This window comes from Mustela nigripes, chromosome 13 (assembly GCF_022355385.1).
Source record: "Mustela nigripes isolate SB6536 chromosome 13, MUSNIG.SB6536, whole genome shotgun sequence".
Taxonomy (NCBI): Eukaryota; Metazoa; Chordata; class Mammalia; order Carnivora; family Mustelidae; genus Mustela; species Mustela nigripes.
Genome location: NC_081569.1, coordinates 42,433,069 through 42,453,337, shown reverse-complemented (window position 1 = coordinate 42,453,337; position 20,269 = coordinate 42,433,069). Strand labels below are relative to the sequence as shown.

The window sequence follows — 20,269 nt, the reverse complement described above, 5'->3', positions numbered from 1 at the left end:
TCCTGAAAAGAGATGCTGTTTAGGAGGGCAGGTTGCTCCAAAAATGGACTGTGATGGATCGAAGGGACAACACTGAGAAGATATCCAGAGAAACAGAAGTATTAAGATGAATTCCAAATATTATCACTTGTAGTAGCCAACTCAGTGAATTACAAAAAAGGTTTAATGTGCAATTTAAATATGGCATATAAGCTATTTAAGCATTAACTAAAGCTCTGCCAAAGTAGAATCTTCTCATTAAAAGAGACACAGACCTTTTTTTTATATCTCCCAAATATATTTTCATTTGAATTCTTTGTTTTGGTATCTGTATGTGTATCTACTGACTCTGAAAAAGCCTTTTATGATTTGCTTTAATAATTTAATAGTAATCATGCTTATTAAAATAAATTAAAATAAAAAAATTAAAATAATGCCTATTAAAATAAAATAAAATCATGCCTATTAAAATAAAATAGTAATCATGCCTATTAAAATAAAGTAATCATGCCAAAACAAATTTAAGAGAGATTAGTAATTTAGAAAGAATATATAGGTGTGTATTTTTGTGATTCCTGGGAGGGAAATGACTTCTAAGCACAAACAATAAAATAAAATTCATATAGAGAAAGATCAACATCTTTAACTACAAATACACAGACTTTGATACATCTAAAAAGCAGAGAGAAAATAGGAGATGAAGAAAGAAATCTCGCTGTAAACAAAATTGAAAAGCAAACGACTAACATAATACAATAAAAAAAGCAAATGACTAGGGATAGATAGTTACAACAATTACAATAGTGAAAGACTTTATATACTGCATATGTGAAAGTTTATCATAGACCGACAAAAATGACTGGCAAAGAATATAAATAGAAAATGTGTTTGGGGCGCCTGGGTGGCTCAGTGGGTTCAAGCCTCTGCCTTTGGCTCGGGTCATGGTCTCAGCGTCCTGGGATCGGGCCCCACGTCGGGCTCTCTGCTCAGCGGGGAGCCTGCTTCCTCCTCTCTCTGCCTGCCTCTCTGCCTACTTGTGATCTTTCTCTGTCAAAATAAATAAATAAAATCTAAAAAAAAAAAAAAGAAGAAGAAAATCTGTTTAAAATAATGAAGTACACTTTCATTGGACGGGGGGCAAGAGAAGATGGCAGCGGAGTAGAAGGACCCTAGGCTTGCCTCATCCCACAAAAACAAGTAGGTAACTATCAGATCATCATAAATACACCCAAAATTGACCTGAAGACTGGCGGAACAAACTCCACATGCAAAAGTAGAGAAGAGGCCACAAAAGAAGGTAGGAAGTGTGGAGATGCAGCTTGGAAGAGAAAGAGATCACGTTCGTTGTGCTGGAAAGGAGGGGTGATGGCAGAGAAGAGTGAGACAGACTAGCACAGAGGAGACCACATAGGAATAAGAATCCCCATAGCAACTGACTTGGAAAGAGCAAGGGGCCAAATTTCCCGAGTTTTGCAACTAGTGCAGTTTAAAGCCTAGAGCGTTAAAGATCGATGGGAGTGGATGGAAGAGTCTCAAGGGCACTGGGCTGATCTTGGGAGAGAAGGCATGGCGAAAAGCCCAGGGACATAAGCATGGGAATAGCTGCGGTACACAGTGGGGAAGTTATTTGCTCATTTCAGAGCACACCCCAGAGACACCCCTAGGGGAACAAAAGAATTGCCTGCTACCATTTCCCATGCCACTCAGCATAAGCACAGTGTCACCTGTGGGAACCCAATGCAGCATCAACACTTGCTACCTAACTTGCTTACAGCAAGCCCAGCTCCCTCCCTCCACACACCCCACATATTGATGGAACTACCCTTCCCAGAGTACTTCCTTGCTTCTTGCTTCAGACCCAGCACAGTAGGTCCCTTGCCCCAGAAAGACAGATGCAAACGTTTGTCCACACCATGTCTCCTGGCCTGGGAGTTCTGCGGGGCCCTGGTTTTTGTGGTGGTGATGACAGGTATCATTTAACAAGCAGATCAGAGGGTGCCCGGGTGGCTCAGTTGGTTAAGCCACTGCCTTCAGCTCAGGTCATGTTCCCGGATTCCTGGGATCAAGTCCTGCATTGGGCTCCCAGCTCTGGTAAGTCTGCTTCTCCCTCTGACCTTCTCCTCCCTCATGCTCTCTCTCGCTCTCCCTCAAATGGATAAATATAATCTTAAAAAACAAGCAAACAAAAAAAACCAAGCAGATCAGAGCACACCTAGTTAAAATAAGCCACAATCATTCGAAGGACCAAACACTGCTCACAACAGGCAAAGAGAGCCTCGGCAGACAACTGGCCTGTAGTACAAAGTGGCCAGAACACAAGGGCAGAGTGCACACATTTGGAGATACTCTTGGAAGCACCAGGCCCTGGGAAACAGAGGACACTATAATGCAGAGCATTACAGGACCTCTTCTTGATAAAGCCATTACCCTCAAGAACAGGAGATATAATTGACATTCCTAACAAGCAGAAATAGGCACAGAGACAGATAAAATGAGAAGATAGAATAATTCATCCCAAATGCAAGAATAGGAAAAGGCCATAGCCAGAGATCTAAAGAAAACAGATAAAAATAATATGCCTGATAGAGAATTTAAAGCAATGAGCATAAGGATACTCAGTGGACATGAGAGAAGAGTGGACAGTATCAGTGAGACCATCAACACAGAGATGAGGAGTAATATAGTAGAGATGAAAGGCTCAATAAACAAAATGAGAAATAAGCTTGACAGAATGAACAGAAGGCTGGACCTAGAAAACAGAGTAATGGAAAGTGATCAAACTGAACAACAGAGAAAAAAAAGAATTATGCAAAATGAGAACAGACTGAGAGAACTCAGTGACTCCATCAAACATAATAACATTCACATTATAGGGATCCCAGAAAAAGAGAAAAAAGAGCAGAGAATTTATCTGAAGGAATAATAGCTGAAAACTTCCCTACTCTGGGGGAAGGAAACAGATTCACAGATCCAGGAGGAACAGAGGATCCTCAACAAAATCAACAAAAGCAGATCTACACCAAGACATATTATAATTAAAATGGCAAAATACAGTGAATAAGAAAGACTATTAAAGCAGCAATACCAAAGAAGACAGTTACATACAAAGGAAACCCGCAGATTTTTCAGCAGAAACTTTCTAAGACAGAAAGGAGTGACATGATATCTTCAATGTGCTGAATGGGGAAAACCTATAGCCCAGAATGCTCTATCCAATAAGACTACCATTCAGAATAGAAGAAAAATACTTTCCCAGGCCAACAAAGAATAAAGGAGTTCATGATGACTAAACTAGCCCTGCAACAAATATTAAAAAGGATTCTCTGAGTGGAAATGAAAGACCAAAAATGACAGTATAAATGTAGGAAACACAAAAAAATCAGTCAAGGAGCTTAAAAAATAAAAGTATGTAAAATAGGACACCATATTTTACATGGGAAGGAGAAGAATTAAGAATGGGTTCAAACTTAAATGACCATGAACTTAATATAGACTGCTATATACAGAAGTGGTTATATATAAACCTAATGGCAACACAAATCAAAACCACTAATAAATATGCTAAGAATAAAGAGAAAGAAATCCAAATGTATCACCAGAGAAAAGAAAACCAGCAAAGCATTAAAGAAAGACAAGAAAGGATCAGAAAAAATCTTCAAAAATAACAAACAAACAAACAAACAAAACGACAAAATGGCAATAAATACATATCTGGTTAAGAATTACCTTGATTGTAAAGGAACTAAATGCTCCAATCAAAAGACACAGTGTGAAAGAATGGATTAAAAAAACCAAGACCCATTTATATGCTGCCTACAAGGGACTCATTTTAGACCTAAAGACACTTGCAAAATGAAAAAGAGGAGATTAAGAAACATTTACCATGCACATGGATGTCAAAACAAAGCAAGAATACCAATACTTATATCAGACAAAACAGAATTTAAAACAAAGGCTGAAATAAGAGACAAAGAAGGAGACTACATAGTAATACAGGGGACAATCCAACAAGAAGATCTAATAATTATAAATATTTATGCACCCAACACAGGAATACCCAAATACATAAGGCATTAATAACAAACATAAAGGAACTAACTGATAATAATACAATAATAGGAGGGGACTTTAACACCCCACTTACATCAATGGACAGATCACCTAAATAGAAAATCAACAAGGAAACAATGGCTTTGAATGACATACTGGACCAGATGGATTTAACAGATATTCATAATATCCCACCCTAAAACAGCATAATACACATTCTTTTCAAAGGCACATGGAACATTCTCCAGAATAGGTCACATATTTGGCCACAAAACAAGCCTCAACAAGTTCAAGATGAACAAAGTCACACCATGCATCTTTTCTGACCACAATGCTGTGAAACTTAAAGTCCACCACAAGGAAAACTCTGGGAAGACCACAAATACATGGAGGTTAAAGAACATACTAGTAAACAATGAATACATTAGCCAGGACATTAAAGAAGAAATAAAAATGTACATGGAAGCCAATGAAAATGAAAATGCAATGGTTCAAAATCCTTGGTATGCAGGAAAAGTGGCTCTAAGAGGGAAGTGTAGAACAACATAGGTGTACCTTAAAAAGCAAAAAAAAGTCTCAAACAACCTAACCCTTACACCTTAAGGAGCTAAAAAAGGAAAACAAACAAAACGTAAAACCAGCAGAAGGAAGGAAATAATAAAGATTAAGCCAGAAATAAAGGATATAGAAGCAAAAACAGAACAAATCAATAAAACCAGGAGCTGGTTCTTTGAAAAAAAAAAAAAAATCAATAAAATTGATAACTGCTAGCGAGATTCATCAAGAAAAATAGAGAAAGGACTCAAATAAATAAAATCACAAATGAGAAAGGAGAAGTAACAACAAATGTCACAGAAATATGAACAATTGTAGAAGAATATTATGAGGGATGCCTGGGTGGCTCAGTCAGTTAAGCATCCAATTTGGTCTCAAGTCCATGACCTCAGGGTCTGGCATGGAACCCCAAGTCAGGCTCTGCACTCATTGTCCCTCTGTCCCATCTCTCTCTCAAATAATAAAATCTTTAAAAAACAAGAAAGAATATTAGGAAAAACTATGTCAATAAATTGGACAATCTAGAAGGAATGGATAAATTCCTAGAAACCAAAACTACAAAAACCAAAACAGGAAGAAACAGAAAATTTACACAGACCCATATTTAGCAAAGAAATTGAATCAGTAATCAAAAAACTACCAACAAATGCAAGTCTAGGACCAGATGGCTTCACAAGTGAATCCTACCAAACATTTAAAGAAAGTAACACCTATACTTCCCAAATTACTCAAACAAAACAAAACAAACAAACAAAAAACAGAAAAGGAAGGAAAGCTTCAAAATCCATTCTATGAGGCCAGCATTACCTTGATACCAAAACCAGATAAAGACACCACAAAAAAGGACAACTACAGATCAGTATATCTGATGAACACTGATGCAAAAATCCTCAACAAAATATTAGCAAACCAGGGACGCCTGGGTGGCTCAGTTGGTTAAGCAGCTGCCTTCGGCTCAGGTCATGATCCCAGCGTCCTGGGATCGAGTCCCACATCGGGCTCCTTGCTCCGCAGGGAGCCTGCTTCTGCCTCTGACTCTTCCTTCTACTCTGTCTGCCTGTGCTCGCTCTCACTCACTCTCTCTCTGACAAATAAATAAATAAAATCTTAAAAAAAAAATATTAGCAAACCAAAACCAACAATACATTACAAAAATTCCCTGTAATCAAGTGGGATTTATTCCTGGGCTGCAAGGGTGGTTCAGTAATTGCAAATCAATCAACATGATACATCATATCAATAAAGAAAGGGTAAGAAGCACATGATCCTTTCAATAGATGCAGAAAAAGCATGTGATAAAATACAAAATCCATTCATGACAGAAAAAAAATAACCCAAAAAAACAAGTTTAGCGGAAACATACCTCAACAAAATGAACGCCATATATGAAAAACCCACAGCTAATAACATCTTCAATGGGGAAAAAATAAAAGACTTTCCCCTAGGATCAGGAATAAGACAAGGATGTCTACCCTCATCAATTTTGTTCAAAATGTAGTGGAAGTCTGAGCCACAATCAGACAACAAAAAGAAATAAAAGGCTCCTAAACTGGTAAGGAAGAAGAATTTTCACTATTTGCAGATGGCATGATACTCTACATAAAAAACCTGAAAGACTACCAAAAAACTACTAGACTGATAAATTCATTAAAGTTGTAGGATACAAAATCAATGTAGAGAAATCCACTGCATTTTTCTATGCCAATAATAAAGCAGTGCAAAGAGAAATTAAGAAAACAATCTCAGGGCGCCTGGGTGGCTCAGTGGATTAAGCCGCTGCCTTCGGCTCAGGTCATGATCTCGGGGTCCTGGGATCGAGTCCCGCATCGGGCTCTCTGCTCAGCAGGGGGCCTGCTTCCCTTCCCCTCTCTCTGCCTGCCTCTCTGCCTACTTGTGATCTCTCTCTGTCAAATAAATAAATAAAATCTTAAAAAAAAAAAAAGAAAGAAAACAATCTCATTTACAGTTGCACCAAAAATAATAAAATACCAAATAATAAACCTAACCAAAGAAGTTAAAGACTTAAATTGAAGATACAAAGAAATGGAAAGAGATTCCATGCTCATGGGTTGGAAGAAAAGATATTGTTAAAATGTTTCTACTCCCCAAAGCTATCTATACATTTAATGCAATTCCTATAAAAATACCAACAGCATTTTTTTAAGAGCTAGGACAAACAATCCCAAAATTTGTATGGAACCACAAAAGACCCCCAAATACCCAAAGCAAAGCAAAGCAAAGCTGGAAGAATCACAATTCTGAACTTCACGTTTTATTACAAGGCTGTAGTAACTAAAACAGTATGGTACCGGCATTAAAAACAAACACACAGATCAGTGGAATAGAATAGAAAATCCAGAAATAAACCCACAATTATATGGTCAGTTAATCTTTGACAAAGCAGGAAAGAATAGCCAATGGGAAAAAGTCTATTCAATAAATGGTGTTGGGAAAACAGGGCAACAACATGCCAAAGAATGAAACTAGACCACTTTCTTACACCATACACAAAAATTAATTCACAGTGGATTAAAGACCTAAATGTGAGACCTGAAACCACAAATATTCTAGAAGACAGCACAGGCAATAATTTCTCTGACATTGGCCATAGTAACTTTTTTCTAGATATGTCCCCTGAGGCAAGGGAAACAAAAACAACTATAAACTACTGGGACTATAGCAAAATAAAAAGCTTCTGCACAGCAAAGGAAACAATCAACAAAACGAAAAGATAATCCACAGAATGGGAGAAAATATTTGCCAATGACATATCTGATAAAGGGTTAGTATCCAAAATATAGAAATAATTTATAAAACTCAAAAATCCCCCCAAATAATCCAGTTATATATGGGCAGAAGACATGAATAGTTCTCCAAAGAAGACATACAGATGGCCAACAGACACTTGAGAAGATGCTCATCATCCCTGATTATCAGGAAAAAGCAAATGAAAAACTATAATGAAGTATCACCTCCCACCAGTCAGAATGGTTAAAATCAAAAACACAAGACACAACAAGTGCTGGCAAGGATGTAGAGAAAAATATAACAGTGTTGGTGGGAATGCAAATTGGTACAGCCACTGTGGAAAACAGTATGGAGATTCCTCAAAAATTTAAAAAGAGAACTACCCTAAGATCCAGCAATTGTACCACTGGGTATTTGTCCAAAGAATACAAAAACACTAATTCAAAGGGATACATATACACTTATGTTTATACCGGTATTATTTCCAAAGCCTAGGTAAGGCAACAGCCCAAGTGTCCATCTGCTGATGAATGGATAAAGATGTCATGTATGTGTATATACACACACACACTGACACATACTGGAATATTATTCAGCTATAAAAAGCAACAAAATCTTACTATTTGCAATGACAAGGATGGAACTAGAGAGTATTACGCTAAATGATTTCACTCCTATGTGGAATTTTAAGAAACAAATGAGCAAGGGGGAAAAAAGAGACGAACCAAGCAAAAGACTCAAGTATAGGGAACAAATTGATGGTTACCAGAGGGAAGCTGGGTGGGAGGACAGGTGCAGTTGGTGATGAGGATGAAGGAATGCACTTACTGCGAATAACACCAGGTGATTAAATAAAAACTTAAGAAAAAAAACAAGAAGGAGAAAAAATCAAGTAAGAAACAAGCAATTAGATAAAGTTTTCACTTACTAAAATGGAGGGTTGTTTTTTTTTTAATTAATACTCAGAAGTGAAGAAGGTATGAAAGAGAATCACTATAGATGGGAATTTAATGTGGCAAAACCTTTATGGAAGAAAATGCATCAATATTGGTCCAAAGCTATAAAAATGTTCCCCCTTTTGGGTGCCTGGGTGGCTCAGTCAGTTAGGTATCTGCCTTTGGCTCAGGTAGTGATCTCAGGGTCCTAGGATGGAGTTCCACGTCAGGCTCTCCACTCAGCAGGGAGTCTGCTTCTCCCTCTCACTCTCCCTCTGTGCTCTTCCTCTCTCTCAAGTAAGTAAATAAAATCTTAAAAAAAAAAAAAAAAAGTTCCCCCTTTTGACACAGATTGTTTTTAGAGAGTTATTCAAATGGGCATTAAGGAGGGCACATGAAGTGATGAGCATTGGGTGTTTATATGCAACTGATGAATTATTAAACACTATACCTGAAACTAATGATGTGCTATGTGTTGGCTAACTGAATTTTAATAAAAACAACTTACTCAAAAAGAAGTTCTCAATGTGAGAAGATTATGTGTAACTACAGTTATCATAGCGAAAAACTGGAAACAACCAAAATTTTCAACCACAGGGGAGCTCTTATTTAGGGTATACCCATATAACAGATGATTCTAGAACCATTAAAAACCATATGATTGGAAAACAATTGAATTCAAGGCAACAGATTTGCAATATAACATAAAATAAAAATAAAAGCCATTTGTATAGCTTAACCCTACATGAAATAAAATTTTAAAAATGAAATTTTTAAATAAAATTCAAAACAAGATCTTCAGAAATAAAAATTTCATTACATGATAAAATGGTGACAATGATCACCTCAAGTGGTTTGTATTATTTTCTTGTGGTGTTCCTTATTCACCAGACTTTACTTAAAAAATCTATTTCTGGGGGTGCCTGGGTGGCTCAATGGGTTAAGGCCTCTGCCTTCGGTTCAGGTCATGATCCTGGGCTCTGTGCTCAGCGGGGAGCCTGCTTCCCTCTCTCTCTGTCTCTGCCTGCCTCTCTTCCTACTTGTGATCTCCGTCTGTCAAATAAATAAATAAATAAATAAATAAACAAAACAAAACAAAACAAAAAATCTATTTCAGGGGCGCCTGGGTGGCTCAGTTAAAGCATTCAACTCCTCATTTCAACTCCGTTCATGATCTCCGGTCATGATCTCCGCATTGTGAGATTGAGTCCTCTGTCAGGCTCCATGCTGGGTATGGAACCTGCTTAAGGTTCTCTCTTTCCCTCTCACTCTGCTCCTCTCCCCTTTTCTCTTTCTCTCCCTTTCCTTTAAAAAAAAAAAAAAAAAAAAAAAAAAAAAACCTATTTCTAATGTTATCAGGGAAAAAAAAGAACTTCCCAAATATTTGCTGAAACCCTGCAATGCCTAAATTACCATTCTCAGAGGACAATACATACAAATTAGCAAACACAAATCATGTATGTATACATAGGGATAGGCAATTTTAAAATAATGCAAATGTGCTAGGTATTTAATAAATATTATCTAGTAAGTTTCAGAACATCCCTCAAATGTTGGTATCATCATCCCCATTTTGCAAATGAAGAGACCAGCAACTCATCCAAGGCAAACAGTAGTGAGTGGTAAAGCCATGACTGGAACACAAATTCGAGCAGCTCAAAAACGCCTCTGACTTCAAAAGCAGACTGTCTACCACCGTGTATTCTTCTCTGGTGAAAGCAATCAGAGAAGACAAAAATCTCTGGGAGCTCCCATGGGCAGTTCATAAGTCATTCAACGGTCAAGGTCAGGGCACATCTCCAGCTTCCTCCCAGGAGGAGGAGAGAACAGGATCAGAAATCTGTGTGGGTGTCTGACAAGGGGAATACGGCAGTGGAAGAAACTCCCAGTCCTTAAAAAAAACACTGGGAAGCGTCAGATTCTTTGTAAAGAGAGGCCGGTTCTGCAAGAGGTGAAAGCAATGAGATCAAGGTGGACAATGACGGCTAGTCTACCTTGCCTTCAGAAGCCACACAGAGACTGAGGCGAAGAGGTTCTAGGCAGTTAGCCACACAGCTCTGGCACGAGCCCAGCTGCTGGGACCCCGAAGGGGATCTGAAATAAAATAAGGTTTGCAGCTGTTGCCTTCAGCCTTTTCCATCTGCACCTCCCGATGGGCGGCGGGCTTTGGGGTGCGGAAACACAGAACTGTGATGGATTGCCCTGGCTCGTGTCGAGCTCATTCTCGACTCTGGAGAGGGAGTCACGGGGAACATGCTAACAACATACTGTGAGCATTCCATCAGAAGAGTAAGATTAGGCAGAGGGCAGAAGAAATGCAGAATATGCTGCAACCCAGCAAGGGAGACCTCGGTCAAGGGATCAAATGATTTCAGGGCCTATCCACAAAATGCAGAGCAGCTGGGGAAAGTCAGAAGAGTGAAAGGCTCAGCTCGGGGTGAGCCACACTGGTTCTTCCCCCAAGACCTGCCTTAGGCCCACAGTGGGAGAGCCTGCATGCGTGGAGAAGTTTCCTTTTTCTCCCCATATCCCACGCAGCTCAGTCCACCCTACACCCAGCCTTGCCAACTTCAGCTACAGAGACCAGCGTTCTTTTCTCTCCAGCTAAGCAAGCAGCCTAGGCAGGCCCCGCAAAGTCCTGTCTCTCAAGCACAGACACACACAGAGGCTGTAGCTGCTGCCATGCTGCAGAAATTTCTTTCCAGGTGGTCCTCATTAGGTTGGTTTTGTTTGGAAGATGTCTTGAGCTTGCATAACTTAGAGGCCTGAGAAGGAATGCATTCTACGAAGAGAAGGCCTGCTTCATTAACAAGCCCCGCCCCTTCTCTTTCAAGCACATCTCAGCCATCACTGTGGCTTCAAGCCAAGACCCACTCTTGACTCCAAGAAGCAAACTGAGGGCTTGCAAAAGGGGAGTGGGGGGGGTGGTCAGGGGATGGGGTAGCCACGTGATGGGCACTGAGGAGGGAACGCGACATGATGAGCACTGGGTATTGTACGCAACTAATGAATCACTGAATACCACATGATGTACTATATGCTGGCTAACTGAATTTAAATAAATAAATGTAAAAATGAAAAAAATTTAAATAAATAAATGTAAAAATATAGGGTGTACTATATGTTGGCTAATTGAATTTAAAGAAATAAATATAAAAAACAAACAAAAAAAAAAAAACCCCAAAATGGCGGCTGGCTGGGGTCAAGCCTTCTTTCTTTCCAGCTCTTCTCCCATGCGGGGAGACTGGCAGATTCTTAGGTCACCTGTGTCTTACATGGGAGATTGAGAATTGAGTGAAGGGACGCAGGTGGGTTGCACTCTTGCATGCTTTGGCTCGAGGCCCCTAACTTTGACGTGGCCTAAGCCTGTGATCCAGCTGTGCTCACTGGAATTCTACCTTGGCTTGGTGTCAAAGTGTGGGCTTGCTTACTCTGCTGTGTGATCAGTACACTTATTTCTCTTAGGGGCACGGCAGAAAGGGATGGCTGGTTAAGAGCAAAATGGTGTTAGGGACACCTGGCTGGCTCAGTCAGAGGAGCACGTGTCTCTTGATCTCAGGGTAGTGGATTCAAGCTCCACACCGGGTGGAGAGGTCCTTTAAATAAATAAAACTTAAAAAAAAAAAAAAAAAGAGCAAAAACAGTGTTAAAGATCCTGTTCATTAGCCATTTTTCTCTAAAACTGGTCATCTATTCAACTTAGAGTTCTGAGAGGTTCCAAATGCCCTCTGTGATGCTTCTGTAGTTAAGGGGAGAAAAGGCTCAGCTCACCAGGTATCTTACATCTCAGAGCTCTGGCTGTGGCTACAGGGAAAGTTAAGAAAACAAATTTATAAATGAGGAAGAAGGTTTACAAAAGAATTTCCTGGTGTGAACAAGATCCTTTCCAGGCCATGGGAAATGGCTTACCATTGCTTATGGGGTTTTGGTTAGGGTATCAAGGCAAAATGCAAAAGAAGTCACTCTAAGAGGAAGACTGTAGACATTTACAGCTTCCATTCATTAGGCTCTTACATGCCACAGTCCACCTTTATCTATGATCTTATTTAAACCTCAAAAAAAGGCACAATTTTATAGGTGAGCAAACATGCATAGACAAAAGGTAAAGTAACTTATCTAAGGTAAAATGAAGTGGCAAAGCCAAAATCCAAATCTAGGTGTTTCTTTTTAAAGCTTATGTTCTTAGGCATTGGGAATACTGCTACATAAAGCCATTCCCTGTGGATTCATTAAATGGCTTATAGACATTCTCTATATTAGAATCAGCAAACTAAAGCCAGTGCTAACCCCAGCTTTTTGCCTGCTTTTCTGTGGCCTGACAGCTAAGAGTGAATTTTTCATTTTTAAGTGGTTGGGGGAAAAAAAACCCAAAACCCACAAGAGGATTAATACTATGTGACATGTGAAAATTATATGGAATTGAAATTTCAGAGCCTATCAATAAAGCTTTATAGGAACCTAACCATACTCGTTCATTTACATATTGCCTATGGATGCTTTTAGGCCACATGGGCAGAGATGAACAGTATGGCCTGTAAAGCCCAAGATACCATTTGATCTTTTACTAGAGTTTACTAGAGTACTAGAGTTTGCCAACTCTTGCACTACGCCTTGGGTGCTAAAAGGCAATTACAGGTTGAAAGACTCAGGAGCCGGGGATTAAGGAGATGTGAGAAGGGTTAAGAGATAATCCAAAAGTTGTCAAATAGCCTTATTTTTCAAGTACTACATTTTTTCTTTAAGATTTTATTTGTTTATTTGAGAGAGAGAGGGAGAGAGAGCACAAGCAGGGAAGAGAGCAAAAAGCAGTTTTCCTATGAGAGGGAGGCTCAATCCCAGGACCCTAAGGCAGACCCTTAACTGACTGAGCCACCCAGTCACCCCTCACCAGGGTCCACATTTTTTTACATATATTATCTCATTTAATCTTCACTAGAGCTCTGTAAGGCATTATCACTCCCACTTTCCAGATGAAGAAACTGAGGCTGAGGGGTGTTATCGATATCTCTCAAAGTTATAGGAGTTTCTGCTATTTCCCACATAGGGATGTCACCATCCTGGATGACAGGCCAATCTTCCTGACTCCAATCCCCAAGCACTTTCTTTTATAACAACAAAGTATAATACTCTGAATATTAGGTCAGTATTTTCATGGATATGGAAAAAAATATGATAGAGGTACCTGTAAATATATCTAACTACTCTGAGACTGTATATGATTAATCCTAAGGCCATGTGGTATGATTAAGTGTATTCAATATCAATATCTAAATGTTTCAGAAATTATAATTTCAATGACTTACTTAAATTTCTAATAGCTTCTATAGAAAATTTCTAACACTTCTATAGAAGTAGTGAATGAGAAGCTAGAATCACTCACTTCTAACTTCCTAAATGATGCCAATGAAACTCCTCCACAATTCAATGGTATGGTATGTTTAGGTTAGGGTTCTAGAGAAATCTGTTACTTATGCCTTTAAAAAACTTATTATCCCTTAAGCCATACAATTTTTGTGCGTGTCTGCTGTTCTGCATAGGATCTCTTTTCATCATCTATTCTAAACGACTGCACTTATCAATACACACAAACTGTTTTTTCATGTTGTTGACATATACCTTTTACTTGAACAATTTACTCAATTTAAAAATAAACCTAAGAGTTAAAATGACTATATATTGTTATAGCATGTACAGAGATCTGGAGGCTGAAAATTATGCTAAGCGAACGGTCCATTTAATAATATTAGCTTTTCTAATCCATGAACATGGGATATCTTTCCATTTATTTGTATTGTCTTTAATTTCTTTCACCTGTGTCTAAAAGTTTTTAGTATATAGATCTTTCATGTGCTTGGTTAAATTTATTCTTAAGTAATTTATTGTTTTTGATACTATTATAGATGGAATTGTTTTCTGTCTTTCTTTTCCAGATAGTTCACTGTGTATGAAGCCATCTTATTTGACCTATTGATCTGATTTACAAGGTTCATCAGTCCATAGTATTAAATTACTCCTGAATTCTCAACTGTCCTACTTGGAAAATAATACAACTGCAGTTATACAAACTATTTATCAAAATCAATTTTCTTTTTTGACAGAGCAAACATGTGAATGCATGAGTGGGGGGCAGCGGGAGAAGGAGACAGAGAATCCTAAGCAGGCTCTAGCCAAGCATGGAGCTCAATCTCATAACCTGAGTGGTGATCAAGATTCAGATGCTCAACCACATGAGCCAGCCATGTGCCCCTATCAAAATAAATTCTAAAATAAAATGTACATGAATAAGACCACTGAGCAAAAAATTAACATGGGCAGCGTGCTCACTTCCATAAAGTGACAAAAAATAAAACTAAAGAAAATAAAAATCTGAATACCTAACATGTATACTAAAGTTGATCCTGGCCTTTCTTCAAAGGCATGTAAGTTAAAAAAAATAAAAAATAGGGATGCCCAGGTGGCTCAGTTGGTTAAGTCACTGCCTTTGGCTCAGGCCATGATCCCAGGGTCCTGGAATTGAGTCCCGAATCAGGCTCCTTGCTCCCCAGGGAGCCTGCTTCTCTCTCTGCCTCTGCCTGCCACTCTGCCTGCTTGTGTATGCTCTCTCTCTGACAAATAAATAAATAAATAAATAAATAAATAAATAAATAAATAAAATCTTTAAAAAAAAATAAAAAATAAAGACTTGAAAAGAAGAAAAGGAGAAAGGAAGGGAGAGAGGAATGAAGGAAGAAAATTTCCACTACTTTCTTATTTTGTCTTAAATACTTTGTGAAAGAAGTTTTCATTTAACCAAATCTACAAGACCTTGCAATAACCAGAAGATCTGTGTTCTACCTCTAATTACTCTAGCCATAGCCAGATTTTTCTCAGGCCCTAAATTAGCCTTGGGGAACATTTTATTTTTTTCTGGACCTAGCTGTTCAAGTGTTTTTCATAACTACATTTAGTTTGCTGTGTGCTATGTATTTTCCTAAATTTATTGACTTACATGCATATCACTGAAACTGACTGTATCAAGTGTGATGGGGTTGATGGAAAACAACATGAAAACAAGAATGAATTTCATACATAAAAGACTATAGAAAACCTCAAGAAAGCATGGAAACTGAGACCGAAGCACTAGACATGCTCGAAATTTGTTTTACCTTTGTCCCTATGAGGTATTGGAACTCATCTGCCATCTACTGTTCTTCAGAATAATAAATGAAAAGCCACTTTTTCTTCTAAAACAAGCAGAACTCGCCATCTGCTCATGGTGAGGATAGGGTAGTTAGCAGGATGAAGTAGGATGTAGGTGACTACAGGTCAGATGGGCTCACCTCAGCTAAGACAGCAGAGTCCCTTCAGGGAAATGGAGCCATTCGTACCTACAATGCATCAGCCCCAGGCAAAAATTCACTGACAGTTTAAAACTCACACTAAATATGAAAAATTCAACTTCTATATGATTTTCTGAAAAACAAAGTGATTCACCCATGCTTTCATCATTTGCAAGGGCCTCAGCATTTTGGGGTATAAGACCAAGGGCTGTCTGGTTTAAGTAAGTCGTCGGTAAGAAGTGTTTCCCCTTCTTCAGTGTAACATCTTTGTTGCTCCTCACTCCCAATGAAGCAGCTTTCTCCAGTTAGTATAGTCAAAAAAAGCATCTCTACCCCCAAACATTCTAGAGGACAGTGAAACTTTATTCTTCTTTGGTTCTCTTTAGCAGTGAGGAACAGCGTTTCTTAAAGGACCCTGACTTGGGCCTTGGGACGTCGGTCCCTGGGGGCAGCTGCCCCACAGCTGGTAACAGTCTCCTTTGCCTCAAGCAAGATGAGAAACTTCACATGGTGTAGTTTTCTTCCAGGGCCAAGAGCAAGAGGCAGGAAGCCAAGAGTCAAAGCAAAACAAATGGCAATCAATGAAACCTATTAGTGAGATGACTAATAGAATATGTGAGGTCAGTTCCCTTCAGAAGGGAGCTGAGGGAAATTGGAAGGGGAGGTGAACCATGAGAGACTATGGACTCTGAAAAACAACCTGAGGGTTTTGAAGGGGCAGGGGGTGGGAGGTTGGGGGAGCCAGGTAGTGGGTATTGGGGAGGGCACGGATTGCATGGAGCACTGGGTGTGGTGTCAAAACAATGAATACTGTTACACTGATAAGAAATTAAAAAAAAAAAAAAAAGAATATGTGAGGTCAGACTCCACAAAAAGTTTATCAGTCCACCTAAGAACACATCCGTAGAGGGCCTCGGTCTTGAATTTCAAAGACCCGCCTCTTTCCTTCTGGTAGGATGGCAAACAATTCCCATGAAATCAGATCTGAAGGCCACAGAAAATCCCAAAGCCCACCTGAAAGTATACAAAGTACCCTGTTTACTCCATTAATTCAGTTCGGTATGTAGAGATCGACAGCCTTCACTTAGTCCAGGGCACTCTTGGTAATCTTAAGTGAGACATTTTCAAAGTAAAGTGATAACAAGTAGACATAAACGTACTCCTTCAGTGACTTTATAGCACTGCAGTGTACCAGGCCAAGACACAAGTGCCTGGAGGCCCACAGGCAGCCAGGCTCACTCACTAGCCTTACAGCTTACACACTTCAGGTCTGCCCCATGGGCTAAACTCAGGTGACCCCTGGCCAGATGTTACCTCTGCAAATGCTAGGGGTCTTGGGACCACAAAGCAAGCTTGCCCGCCAACAACCCTCTGCCCCCTGCCCCCTGCCCAACTTACCTTCACCAGGAAAAAGGACACACCGTACGTCCGGAGGGATCGGGCGAGTTTGACATACTTGACCTTGGCTTCTATTTCGCTCATCTCTCCACAGTTCTTATGCTCCTACAAATGACAGCAGCAAGGACCCGTTATTGCAGCTCTGCCAGCACGTGGACTTGGTAGAGGTGCTTACAATATATGGCACACACAGTCACTACGAATGATGGGTCACTGACGTTTGTGTCCAAGACCCCTTTGTGACACATGTACCAGCTCAGCAAGGACCAGAGCACACAGACAGCTCAGATGCAGGGCTTCCTAATGAAAACTGGAACTCAAACTCCTTAGATATTTTATACCTACGGGCAACAATTCATGCCGTGAATCTTTGGACTCAGACCAGAATCCAAAGTGTAATCCACTTTTGGAAGAACTCCGCATTCCCAAAGGTTCAGAACCAACGCTTTCAATGAGAGCTAAAATAATGTTCTCCAGGAGAGGTATCATTCTAACATACACCCAAAAGACATGGTTTTCCAAAGAGCAGGGTATAGAAATGCCTACACATCAGAGTGCCTGGAATCAAAACCGTGTGCATTTTATACACATGAACACATGACATTTCTACTTCAACTTGCATTTACATTTCAATACCAAAGAAGACTTTAATATTTTGGATTCACTGGAGTGATTGTTTTATGGTAGAATTGATGATAGGGCTTTTCTTAGTGTTTGCCAGGAAGAGAGAACTCTCTGACATTTAGGGGAAAAAGCCCTGAATTTTAAAAAGACACCATTTTCCACATTCTAAGCTTCAAAAAACAAATATCAGGACAAAGAAGCTACTTGTAGCTACTTCTTCAGTGCATTTTAGGAGCAAATCACCTTTTTCCGACACTATCAAGATAATGCCTTTGAAATTAAATGCATGCACATTTTTTCTCAGAAGGACTAAGTAACCTTTAGCAAGAACGTATGGATTAAGATAATAAATCTGCCCAAAGTAGATTTGTCAGCTTCTTCACTCTGGAGTCACTAATCATTTATTATAGAAGCAGAGTACATGTATGGGGTACTAACCTAGCACGTGCAGAGGCCCCTCTCATACTAATAGATGATGTTAGGGAGTGAGAAGAATAATAAAGTTCTGTACATTTCCAATACCTGAAATATTCTCTTTTCCGCTCCTCTCTGCTTGATGTATTCTTTGGGCAGGAATTCCTTTAGACTGAGAGAGAGAACAAAAATAAAAATTAGCCATTTATTCTATGATGAGAAGGAAAGAAAAGAGACTTTCGGTACAACTCAGTAAGGTCACTAACTCTCCCAGTATTTGATGGCACAATTAGGAACAGAGTGCCACATCCCATAACATACTTAAAGAAGACACAAATATAAAACCAGTCTGATACAAAGGATCAAATCAACAAAGTTAAAAAAGAAAGAATTTCCATGATACACTGTAAAGTAGGAAAGCAAAGGGTGCCAAAGTATAGAGTATATTGTCCTTTGTGATACAGGGAGGAAAACATTTTTCATTTTATACGGTTAATACGTATTTTTAGGGGTGCCAGGTGGCTCAGTTGGTTAAGCTTCTGATTCTTGGTTTCAGCTCAGGTCATGATCTCATAGTCGTGAGATCGAACCCCACGTCGGGCTCCATGCTCAGTGGGGAGTCAGCTTAAAGACCCTCTCTCTCTTTCCTTCCCCCTACTCTTTCACATGCGCTGGCTCTCTCTAGAATACAGAAGTAAATCTTTAAAAAATAAATGCATTTTTTAAAACAATATAAGCATACACCTAGTACTAATTAAAATGATTCTCTATGGGAAGAAGGAAGACCCGGGGTGAAGGAGCAAGGACGCAAACGAAACTTCTGGATATCCGTTGTGTTACAGTACTACCTTAGCGTCACTTGAAATGACAAAGAGGGGAGAAATTCAACATCTAAAAACCTAAAGCAAACTGAAACAAATGGATTTAACAGGGTATCAAGTTGATAGCATAACCACAGGAAGAAAAGTGATTTCAAATAACTATGAAAAACAGTCTTTTGACTATACATCTCTAGTGAGACATGTTTTAAAGATAAAATGAACCATAGAGGACCTATTAAATATTGATAACATTATTTTAAACTGTACCTTCTCCCCTCTCAACACATAAATACACACACACTATAAAATTAGGTTATTACATTATATAGAAGTAGGATGTCATATATAATTAGGATAAAGTAAAAGTAGCTGTTAGAAACCAAACTTTTTAGCATGAAATAGATCAAAATAAAGAAAAAAAAAAGTTAAATGAAAACCCGTAGTCTTTCATTTGAATTGGAAATACTGATCTGAATGCCTGATTCATTCTTTTTCTGGAAAACATTTTTTAGTGTGTCCCCTGAGGAAGCTAAGGACAAGGCCTATCTGGTGGCATTGCCAGGGTCTCGATCAGGTAGCCTCCAAATACTGTTTCCCACTATAAAGAATCAGGGATCCCTGGAGAAGTGACTGATTCTAACTCTGAAGCAGGAAATGTATTGAATGTTCTTGGGGTTTCTTATGCCTGAGATCAAAGAAGCTATCAAAATGACACTAGACTGAAATCAAGGGGTAACCACTAGCCAATAACAGATGATTTTTAAAAACCTTATACAAAGGAGAAAGATCAAACAATATCATGAGCCCACCATCCAGCTCCAACAATTTTAATTCACAGACATTCCTGACTCATCTACTCCTTCATACCATCCCCTGCACTGGATTATTTCCAAGTAAATCCTACAGATCATATAGTTAATTTCATGTGATGGGGCAATTAGAGTGTCAGAAAGAATGATGACCACAATGGGTAAAAGCACAGACATATAAAAATTTCATAAAGATCCTTTAAAATAATCATTGGTCACGTTAACAGGTGGCCAGGGCACCAACTCCTACTCAAAAACTGATAAACAGAAAGTAACAAAGCTAACAAATACAGAAGGAATAAAAGGAGTCCAAAAATCATCATTTTATACCTCCTCTGAACACACCAGAGTGGCTGCAAAAACCAACAACTGACAAGTTGATGGGGAACTTTATAGGAGATAGTTCGGTCTCATTCAAATCCACTTAATCAATTTTATTATTAATAAAAGTGGGATGACCAGGTCATGGTCTCAGGGTCCTGGGATTGAGCCCCGCATCAGGCTCTCTGCTCAGCAGGGGGCCTGCTTCCTCCTCTCTCTCTCTCTCTCTGCTTGCTTCTCTGCCTACTTGTGATCTCTGTCTGTCAAATAAATAAATAAAATCTTTTTTTTTTTTA

General features: G+C 39.1%; 1 protein-coding gene across 3 annotated transcripts in view; it reads right to left on the bottom strand.

Moving 5' to 3' along the window:
• TLN2 (talin 2) overlaps positions 1–20,269 on the bottom strand; it is a 429,824-nt gene that overhangs the window by 154,010 nt on the left and 255,545 nt on the right. For all 3 annotated transcript variants that reach the window (XM_059372168.1, XM_059372169.1, XM_059372170.1), the window contains exons 10-11: positions 18,131–18,194; positions 16,985–17,089 (exon numbers count right to left, since the gene is read on the bottom strand). In XM_059372168.1, coding sequence (XP_059228151.1) covers positions 16,985–17,089; positions 18,131–18,194 — 169 coding nt within the window. The remainder of the gene's footprint in view (positions 1–16,984; positions 17,090–18,130; positions 18,195–20,269) is intronic.